The sequence below is a fragment of the Sceloporus undulatus genome, chromosome 5 (genome assembly GCF_019175285.1).
Source record: "Sceloporus undulatus isolate JIND9_A2432 ecotype Alabama chromosome 5, SceUnd_v1.1, whole genome shotgun sequence".
In the NCBI taxonomy this organism is placed as follows: domain Eukaryota; kingdom Metazoa; phylum Chordata; class Lepidosauria; order Squamata; family Phrynosomatidae; genus Sceloporus; species Sceloporus undulatus.
In genome coordinates this window covers 72,752,760-72,764,301 of record NC_056526.1, presented here as the reverse complement: position 1 = coordinate 72,764,301, position 11,542 = coordinate 72,752,760, and the positions used below count along the sequence as shown (strand labels likewise).

The 11,542-nt window shown below is 38.9% G+C and overlaps 1 protein-coding gene across 1 annotated transcript in view; it reads left to right on the top strand.

Moving 5' to 3' along the window:
- Window positions 1-11,542, top strand: part of SLC13A1 (solute carrier family 13 member 1) — an 88,790-nt gene that overhangs the window by 21,632 nt on the left and 55,616 nt on the right. The window contains 1 exon segment of the mRNA XM_042468906.1: window positions 7,933-8,057. Within this exon segment, the coding sequence (XP_042324840.1) occupies window positions 7,959-8,057 (99 nt within the window). The 5' untranslated portion in view covers window positions 7,933-7,958.

Sequence of the window (11,542 nt, the reverse complement as noted above, 5' to 3'; positions counted from 1 at the left end):
AATAATAATAATAATAATAATAATAATAATAATAATAATAATAATAATAATAATAGGATTTATTTATATGCTGCCCAATCACTGAGAATCTGGGTGGCTTACAACAGAGGGGATAATACTAGGCAATAACAATAAACATGAATTAAAAAACAAATGTAACACGGCAATGTATTAAACAATAACAATAAAATAAAATAGAGGCCACAAATACATGTAAATGGCTGCACGGGAGCCTTAAAATGGAGAAACACTCCTCCAGGAGGCTAATAGGGGCACAATTCTCTGTTTTATGAACAAAATTTGGAGAGAGTGATGGGGAAATATAGGAGGCTTGAAAGCTGAACTGGGAACCATACTGAGCCACACTGCCAGCTGCCTGATTCCCAGCTCAAACTTGATTTGCAGATGTGAAGACCCACCTTTTTAAACTGACCTTCAAAACTGTTTTGACATTTAGGGATTAGTGATTTTAACAGTTGCATTATTTAAATATTTTTTGATAATAATTTTAATTGGTTGTCTTGCTTAATTTGTTTTTAATGATACTCTTAGCTGCCTTGAAAGGTTTTTAAAAATAGTTAAAATGGGATAAAAATGCAGTAGTTCTGCCACGAAACAAAGGCATTTAAACACCCTGAACAACATGTAGCTCACATTATCACATGATGAGCGAGGAGCTTTCAGTCTGTGCTTGTGATATGGTTCTTTATATATTGTATACCTAAGCAAACATAAACTTCAAAAATATCTGTATGTTAAAAAATACAGCATCCCATTAAGATTTTGTGATGAGTTAAAGGATAGTTACAGATGTATTGTGCAATGTTGTGTTTTTGTCCTTGACCATCCAATGCCAGCCAGGTTAAACAATTAATTTTTATTAATCTTGCAGTCACTGAGGGCAAGGGGAACTATTGCGGTGCAAGCAAATGGTTACATTGGTTGAAATGGTTAATTAATCTGATTAATTAACTTTAAAAAATTTTCCACTGTTTTGTAGTCCCTCACTGCAGTACATTTTCTTCTCAGGGATGAAGAACATGGGGCATCCATCAGTAAACAAGAAAATTATGGCAGCTGCTACAGCTGGCAAAGAGGAACAGGCACCTGGGTCAGCAAGGGCACATGTTTGCAATGTAATTAAAATTTGGATTAACTGGCATGCTGAGCCAAAGTTTGATGACTGAAGCAAAAGTGATTCGGCAATATATGATTGCAATGAGGGAGTGGGAGGGGAGAATTGTTCATATGAACAGCATAGACTGGCAAGCTGTGGCAAGCTAGCTCAGCAGCCTGGCATCTAGAGGCAATCTTCAGATGATCAAGATTTGCGAGAAATAGTTTAAAGGTTGACGGACAGTTTACATGTAATATCAGGTCACACATAGCTCTTGTATATGGAATATCTAAGGTGTGTCCTTTTCTTCTTTCCACTTCTTGAAACTCTTCCTGCATGTTCTGAGGCCTGAACAGAAATATAAAGCCAAGATCCTATTAGCTGGCATAATTACAGGAAAGGTAGTCAAATCTGTAGCTGTCAGCCTGTTCCTAAGTACTCAGGAGATGGCAGGACAGATGGCTCTGCTGAAAAAGATGATTTTCTCTGTCTTCCCCTGGCGGCCTGTTCCTCCATCATCCCTCCCAACCAACCAACCAACCAACCAACCAACCAACCAACCAAGAGAAGGCCCCAGGCCCTGGTTAGGCCACCCTGCCCAAAATTAGCAGCAGTGAGAAAGGCAGCAGGCTACCCACCCACCCCACCTCAGTGAAGCCACGGGGGCCAGGCCTCGCTATGCTGCCCACCAAAAGTGGCAGCGGCAGGAAAAGTGGTGGGCTTCCCAATATACACACACCTGCACCCAAGTGAAGCTAACAGGCTCCTTAACTCTCCGGGTCCTCTACTCTCTGCTCACTTTCGCTGCTGTCTACAAAAAGCTCCTGGGCCCGACTTGACCTGGCCATTGGCACTGTGAGGGGCCAGCAGTGGCTTCCTGGCTAGAAAGGAGATGCAAAGTCCGGGGAAGACTTCCATTGCTCCCAAGTCCTCCAAAGCCCATGTGATTGGGGCAAAACGTTGGGAGCCAGGACATCCACCTCCTCCTGGCTATATGCCCCCAGGCCTCCAAAAACCCTTCTGGGGGCCACCTGTGGTCCATGGGCTGTATGTTGTGCACCCCTGCTCTAGGTTGAATTTGTGTAAATTCTCTGTGGTAGTTATTTTTGTTTTCTTTATGTTCAGCAATAAGCCTACCTTTGCACTTTCTTCCTTGATCTTTAGTAGTTGTTCTAGGTCTGTGATGATTTCTGCTAGTTGTGAGGAACAATCAGATCACCGGCAACTGGTAACTTTTACTTCAGCGGGATATTAATATGCTCTAGGATTTTCATCTGAACCTTTAAGGAGCTATTCAAAGGGCTGAATCCTATACGCTAATAGGTCCAGCCCCTTGGATAGCTCTTCAAAAGTTTGAATTCAAATCCAGAGTGGATTTACTGTTTCAATGGCATGGAAACTGCCACTGCTCAGATATTTTGGAAGACAATTCTCTCAAGCCTTCACCACTGGAGATCATTGCTGCTAGCAGAACTTGAAAGTAGTTACAAATAATACCATTAGTATAAATCTAACAATTTGTAATAGACCATGGTATGACATTTCAGCAATAATAATATAACAAGTAGGAACTGTGTGATTGTGAAGTATGTACTAAGAAACATTTTCTATTTACTTTAATATTACCTTTAAAGGGTGTTTTTAAAAGACATATTTGGGCATTTTGTGTGGAGATTTTGTTTTTCATTTTCTTATCAAACCTAAGTTTTTTAAAGCAATAAAAAGTAACACACAAACATTATATTATTTAATAAGACTATAAAGTGTAATTCATGAATTACTTTTTCAGGTTTTGCAAGGAATTAGAATTTTTTTTTTAAAAAAAATACTTTTTAAAAAAACTTTCTGGACCTTAGTTGCAGGCAAAATACTTCTAGGAAGACTAACATATTGGCTCACAGATAAATATCATTGATGCACTAATATTATTTGATGAAGAGAAGATGCCTGTAAAATGAATGCATTGGAAAAAGTCAGGGGGCGAAAGAAAGAAAAATGTTTCGTAAGATATAGCATGGCTGTTTCTGTACATTGCTAATACATCTGTATGAGCTATAGAGGTGGCCTGTCTCTAATATCACACTACACTGTTATGGCACTGTTATTCCACTTTAACTGCTATAAATGCCTCCTGTAGAACTCTGGGATTTATAGTTTAGTGAGGCCTAAGAGTTCTTTGGCTGAGAATTCTAAGTCCCCCTAACTACAAATCCCAGGATTCAACTAGAGGCAGCCATAATGGAGTAATAACAATATAACTGTGTAGTATAAGAGTGAGATGAACAGTTCAAGCTAATACTGATGGTTCGAAAAGAAAGCAAATAGACAGCAAATGTACTCTTATGGTATTTTCTGTCTTGGGTGCCAATGTAACTCAACCAGCTTGGGTACTATGTATCTTGATTATGATTCTATAATTCTATGATCCCAAAACATGTTAGGTCCTTCCTGTAAATGGAATATTGATGATAGCCTGCTACAGCTTTTGACAACTTATCTACAGCCATTCATTTTACCAGCTTTAAGGAAACATTAGTGACTGTTGAATGCAGTGGCAGATCTCTACAACTTCACCAAATACTTCTGTAAGCCCTGGAAGGATATTCTTCTTCTTCCTCACTAAAAAATCAAGAAGTCTAATCATTTAGAATATCAATCAGAATCAAGAGACAGATTGTTCAAAGCCAAAGGAACATAATTTGAAGAAGACACATTCAGGGTAGCCATGTTGGCCATATAGCGAAGTAAAATAACATCCCAAATCCACAAAACAATAATAGTTTTATGGGGCCAACCAAAATGCACAAAATACATGGTGCAAGCTTTCGAAGTGTTGAAATCTTGTATCATGTATTTTGTGCATTTTTGGTCCATCCAATAAAGGTATCAATAAAGGTAAAGTTTGGAAAAGTTTCTTTTAGGCCCTGTGACTCCTATGCCCTTTCACAGATGAAAACACATTGGGCCAAGGAACATCAGAGTGTGGTCCAGATGGCAAAAGGTATTAATGAGGAAAAACATGCTTGCTAGTAGAGGCTCCAGCTATTTGCTTTTGCCTCTTCCTACAGAAAAGGACAAGATTCTACCCCCTGCTCTCCTCCCTGCTTGGTTAATTGAGAGCAACCTACTTTTGCACTTTGAATTCAGTTTGCAGCAATTGAAGTAAGATGATGACAAAGAGGGAAAGTGGGAGGAGGAGAGAGAAACTGGGACATTTTAAAAGTAGTTGAGAAAGTAGTACAATAGAGGATTAATTGGGACCGTCCCTGTCAAACTGGGACAGTTGGAGGGTATGGTCTCCTGGAATCTGCCACTCAAAATGGTCAGTTGCTCTGCAGGCTGAGGAATACCTGAATCTCTAGTCCTCTGCCCCAAAGTAGGTTTTCTAAGCTCAGCAAATAAACCAACACATTGGAATTAATTCAGGAAAAAGATCCAATTGGAAAAGTATTCTCACCTGTTACAGACAAGAACTGACTACACCATTGCCCTTTAGAGTTAAACCTGCTTTCCAAGTGAAAAATTTTTCAAACTAACTCTGGCTGACATGGATGGCATGTTTCTCATCCCCTGTACTGAAAACAGATGGGTTAGAGAAATGAATTATAGGTCACGCTACAGCAGTTACTAGTACCTCTGGACTCTCTGAGCCTGTGCCTCAAACTCTAGAACAAATTATTATGGAAAACTCAAGGACCTTAATATCCATTAGCTTGGGGACATGCCCAGTGTTGTCAAATTTAGCTGAGAAAGGCTTTCCACTTAGAAATGCTGAACATGCTTAATTGTATAGTATAGTAGTTGCATAGACTTCCCAGTAGTGTAAAAATGAACATAGGAAATGCATTTTCATGGTTTCCAGATCAGTTTTTCTTAAGTTTCTCTCTTAAAACTTGTTTCACAGCTATATAACTCTGCAGAAGCAATTCTGTCCCTCGTGTGCACATAATTGGGCAGGTGTTACATAGGAATTAAACAATATTTTCTTAAAATATTTAAGATTTTTCTAAGCTTAACTTTCTTTCCTTTTTTGTCATATATTTTTTCCTAATTCTCCATATTGGGCTAGTGCCAAGAAAACAAACTTCCCTCCATGAACAATTTGCTAGTCTTAAGAGAGTATTTGTACAGAACACTAGATGATATACTGAACATTTAAGGCATATCAAGTTCCTAGCAGCATATGTGTAGAGATGTGCATGACTGAGTGGTAGAACCTCCAGGTTCAATAGAACAGTTTATAATACCATACACAACTCACCCAAACTAAAGTTGCTGTTTGATATCTGGATATCTGCATCCTAACAAAATAGTTGCTTTCAATTTATTGTTGAAATTAGACCTTTGCTTGTCATCTTCATGTTTTTGTTTTTTGTTTTACTATACAATTAATCTGAATCAGCCTCTTCTTGTAGTATTGAAAGCATTTGCTGATCCACCCCCCCAACAAAACCCCACACAGCATTCTTAAAGTACAGTAGGTCAGTCATGCTCATGGTAATTTCAGTCAACCCAAATGGTAGCCATTACCCTCCATGCTGAACGAGTCCATGTTCTCATCTACCACTGCTACTACACATAATGATTTATTACAAACACTATGCTAGACAAGTGGATAGCAGAAACCTTTTGTAGAAGCAATTTTACAGAGGGAAACAGCTGGTGGTTTACACAGTATAAGCTGAGTCTCCCTTATTTGAAATGCTTGGGAGCAGAAGTGTTTTGGATTTGAGATTATTTTGGATTCTGGAATATTTGCATATCCATAATGAGATACCTTGCAGATGGGATTCAAGTCTAAACATAAAAATCATTAATGATTCATATCCACCTTATACACATAGCCGGAAGGTAATTTTATACATATTATTATTATTATTATTATTATTATTATTATTATTATGCTTTATATAGCGCTGTAGATTCGCACAGCGCTGTACATAAAACAATAGACTAGATAAGAGTAAACCTGCCCATGGCATACAATCTAAGAAATAATAGCATAATACATATAAATAATAAATAACAATACAGGAAAGGGTTCAATAAAACAGGCAACAAATTAAAAACGTCAAATAGCAAATAATAGTCACACGGTGCCTGGGAATGCTTCTCTGAACAGGATGGTCTTTAATTCAGTTTTGAAACTAAGAGGTGATGACCCATGTTTGTGGGGGAAGGATGTTCCAGGAGTGAGGGGTAGCAAGTGAGAAGGGACGAATCTGGGATGGGACAGTGAAAATCCTGGGCTGAGACAGCAGACCTTGACTACCAGAATGGAGGGCCCAAGCGGGAAGGTGAGGAGAAAGAAGGTCTGATAAATAAGAAGGGGCCAGCCCATGGAGGGCTTTAAAAGTCAGTAACAGGAGATTATACTGAATACGGAAAGGGAGGGGGAGCCACTGAAGGGATGACAACAAAGGAGAGATATGGTCGGAGCAGTGGGCGAATGTAATAATGCATGCAGCTAATGCTGGACAGAAATTAAAGGATGGAGGTGAGAGAGAGGAAGCCCTGCCAGAAGGAGGTTACAATAGTCTAGTTGTGAGACGACTGGAGCATGGACCAGAGTCTTGGCAGTAGAGACCAAAAGAAATGGATGGATTTTAGCAATATTGTAGAGGAAGAATCTACAGGCCTTGGCTGTGGCCTGGATCTGGAGGATACACGACAGAGAAGAATAAAAAATGAAACCAAGACTCTGGGCTTCCTGGACTGGTCGAATAGAGATATCCTCAACAGAGAGAGAAAAGGAGTATTGGAGGGAGGGCTTAGGTGGAAAGGTGAAAAGAATTATTAATTCTGTGCATGAAACAAAGTTTCTGTACACTGAACTATCATAAAGCAAAGCAACTCATGTGGACAATTTTGAGTTTTGAAGTATTTGGATTTCGGAATTCCTGATTAGGAATACTCATCTTGTATACTATACATTACATTTTCAAAGACACACACACACCATTGACCTCCTTCCACTTAACACCATACAGAATCCTTAGCAATGCTTTTTTTCACTAATATTAGTCATAAATTGCAATTCCCATATAGCACTGAGTGTGATGCTAATAGTTGTGACATAAACAACTAGCAAAATTAAAATTATACCTTCAAATTACAGTATCATATACACAACCCAAGTGTACAATGGTTATTGCTGATCCATAGCCCAGTGATATCAGAAGACACAGCACTTAAATTATGCATTTCTCACAGTTTGAAATAATATATGGAGGGGGGCATTGTATGATGTTGTTGATAAAAATGAAATAAGAATGTTGAATAACATTTAAGATCCAATGTAAAAAGATTTCGGTGTATGTGTGTGTGGAATTTGGATTTCACTTCATTTTTAGTTTGTTTTGGTTCAGTTTATTTTCTCTTTTGTTATATATTTCAACATAGTAGTTTGCAAAAATAAATCTAAATAAAGTCTCAAGTTCAGAGTAAAGGCACTTTAGGCTGAGTTATAGGGAAAGTTGAAGAAGACCTCTCAGACATCTGGTGGAACTTTGGTTTCTCAAGAATCTAGTTCTTGTGCAAAGAAAGTCTACAGCAGTAATAATAATAAAAAGAGCCCTGTAAGATATCTTATCTTAAAGGAAGAACAAATGTTGAGTCTTCGATTGCTGATGAATATGCTTCTTTATCTCGCATGTTAATGTAGACACTAAAACAATAAAGGACAAGATTTATTTTTAACTTGGTTTGACTAAAGCCTCTGTTGCAATGGCTAAAGGTGATAGCTTGGAGAAATATTAATCAGACACATCTATTTAAGGTTCCATGTAAAAAGATGTTGCTTACTTTTTCTACAGAAAAACTAAGCTGCTGTTCCAGAGCAATGAAGATTTTTAGAAAACTCTTGATCTATCGCCGGTTCCTGCTCATTATTTTTACTCCCTTTCTACTACTTCCATTGCCACTCATCATCAAAACCAAAGTAAGTGCCTCACTGGGGATTTACATGATTATGATTCCAAATGTTTCATCTGTCCTTCTTGCTTGCTCACAGTGTTTCTTGTTGTATTGGTCTCTGTATTAAATCATCCAATATGAAATTAATAAACATTATTGAGAGGTGGTTTCATGTGTGTATGTGTGTGTTCTTTGTGAATAAAACTGATAGACCAGCACCTAGGTTATTTCAAATCTTGAAAAAAAATTCACCTTTGAACCAAATCAAAGCCACATGTGACACTATGATCAGAATTATGTGTGGTAGTAATGAATGCATAACCTGGAGTTATACGCTTGTTTTGCATTCACAACTCCTATCCCATAGTTTAGAGGCTATGTAGGGACCATGAAAGCCCCAATCCATACTTAGCAATAGCAGTAGCATTTACATTTCTATAGTGCTGAATAGTGAACTCAGCACTCTCTACGTGGTTTACAATCTGTAAGCGAATTGCCCCCAATAAACTGGGCACTCATTTGATTGTCCTACAAAAGGATGGAAGGCTGAGTCAATCTTGGAGTCCTGGGATCAAACTCACAACCCTGTGGCTGCAGTACCAGCATTTAAGCAGTATACCACCAGGACTTCTTACCATGAAGCAGCTGTTGTGAGTGATGAGGATCTGTTCCTCTGTTGTTTGGGAAGTAGCTGGCAGCTGTTCCCACCCACTTCGCATGTGAGGAATCTCCAGCACAAGGGGGAATTGTAACGGGGCCCTTCTTTAGCCTGTTGCAAGGGAGATCGCTCATGGAAGAGGTGCAAATGACAGCCAGCTGCTTCTAGAGTGACAACAGACCCCAGTCAAATGCAGTGGCTGCTTCCCAGTAAGGATGGATGCAGGATCGAGCCCCAGTTCATTGCGTAGCTCTGTAACTATGTTGCTTACACATGGATAAAGACCATATAGGATTCCATTCCAAGAATGCTTTCAGACAAGGCTTGCATTATCTTATTCATGGAAGCTGATGGGAGTTCCAAAAGAATTTGAGGCAATGATATCTTCAATAGCAGCCCATTTCATTTCAGTTTTTTTTCTTAACAAAGAAAGCAATTCACACTATGGAGATTATCTCACTACTCTCTTAAAGCGTTGCTATTCCACTCTAACTGCTCTGGCTGCCTCCTGTTGCATTCTGGAGTTTGTTGTTCAGTGAGACCTAAGAGCTCTCTGCCCTAATACTCTTAATGCCCCTCCTTGAACTGCAAACCCCAGAATGCAACAGGAGGCAGCCAGAGCAGTTAAAGTGGAATAGCAATGCTTTAGTGTGATAATCTTATATGTAATTATGGTGCTATGATTCTACTTTAAGTGTCCCTGTTGAAAATTGTGTAGTTTGTCGTTTGGTGAGGCACTAGAGTTTTCTAGCTGAGAGTTCCAAGTACCCCATGAAACTACCAATCCCAGGATTTAAAAGGATAGACTGATGGTAATTAAAATGATATTAAATTGCTGTAATTGTGCAGTGGGAAAGACACCTTATTAAGTTAAAAAGATGGGACAGCTACACACATACCTTTTGTGAACATTAGGCATCCTCTGTCTGGAAGTACTCTGTAAATCAGCGGTCCCCAAACTGTGCCCTTTAAGCAATTTTGGACCTCAGCTCCCAGAAGCCTCAGCCATGTTGGCCAATAGTCTGGGATTCTGGGAGCTGAAGTCCAAAATCCCTTAAAGAGTCCAGTTTGGGGACCACTGTTGTAAATAAAAAGGTTGAACATACTGATTGCACCACACACAATCATAAAGACAAAATGAGTAAATCTCAATGCGTTTTGTTTTTTATGATCATATATGGGACATGAGTAAGATATACATTTTAACTGGTCTTTCATTTTTAAGAGAAGGTCTGGCTGATTTTATATATAATATAGATCCAAAACACACTGCAGAAATAATCCAGTTTAAGACCACTTTAACTACCTTGGCTCAGTGCTAGGGAATCCTGGGACTTATAGTTTATTGTGGCATCAGAGCTCTCTCTCTGATAGAGAAGGCTAAATGTCTCACAAAATGACAGTTCCCAGAATTCCCTAGCATTGAGCCAAGGTAGTTAAAGCGGTCTCACACTGGATTATTTCAGCAGTGTGTTTTGGGCCGTAAACCTAAATCTTATTGGTTAGTCCAAAGTAGAGTCGACACATTTAATTGTGGAGTGGTGAGCCAACATATAAGTAAATCCTATTGATTGAATAGGTCTACTCTATTAGATTTGAGCCATAATTTCAGTAGCACCAGTTATGTGCTAAAAGCAACAGCATAAGAAAAGTCCAAAAATCTGTATAATGGCAATCTGTTTTTGGAAAGTCTACCAAAATGCCACAGAATTGTGTGCAAGCTTTCATGTTCTCTAGAATTGTTCTCTACCCTAGAAGGAAAGAGGGGAGGGATATTGGCTGATGTTGAAGCTACTCTGTCTGCAGTCTAAAGGTCAGAACTTAGAACTTGTTGGTTTTTGGACAACAACTCCTTAGAGGCCATGCTAAAGGGATTCTGGGCCCGCAATCCAAAAACTCCAAGGTTCAATCTGGTAGAATGTAGCAGACTTTCCAATAGGCCTCCTAGGTGCTTTGCTATTTTCAGATGCAATCTAAGCTTGCAGGAACAAAGATGTTTATCACATATGCTCTTAAGAGCTACTATTCCAGTGTGACTCCTCTGCAGCCTCCTGTTGCATGCTGGGATTGGCGTTTTAAGGAGCTGAACTTCTCTGCCTGAGAATTCTAAATACCCCTCCTTAAAACTTGCCAATCCCAGCATGCAACAGGAGGCAGCTAGAGGAGTCACACTGGAATAGTACCTCTTTAAGAGCTCGTCTGATAAACACCAAAGACTCAAGAATAGTAGAATCTCTGTTTTTGAAAGTATAAAATCCAGTAGGCGTGTCAGTGTGAAACAACTTATAAAATGAATACCAACTCTGCTACTGTTATCATTTGCACCTATCCTCACCTCTGGTTCACACAGCCAGAAAAGGTCACAGTACAACAGCATATTATGAGCTAGCAGGCTGTGAACTCTTTCCTTTACTTTCCTTTATCTATTTTATTGTTTGTATGTACAGCGCTGTGTAAATCTACAGCGCTATATAAATAAAGCATAATAATAATAATTAATAAATCCTTTCCCCATGCTTTGTTTTCCCCATCCTTGTCCACTGTGACTATCAAGGATTTCCCAATGTATTCTGCAGCAAACATACATGAAAATTAGCTCCTCTACTTCTGTTATACTAAAGGTGGGAAACAGCCACTTACATTGATTTTTCAATTGCAACTGCATATATGGAGACAATTATATGGAGGATGGTGGCACACTGAATATAGTACCCACCTCGATCCTCAAAAGGGAGAGGCGGGATACAAATAAATATTTTATTATATTATTAGTAGTACTTATTGGTTGCATCTGCACTGCAGAAATAGTGCAGTTTGATGCTGCTTTAACTGCCATGGCTCAGTACTGTGGA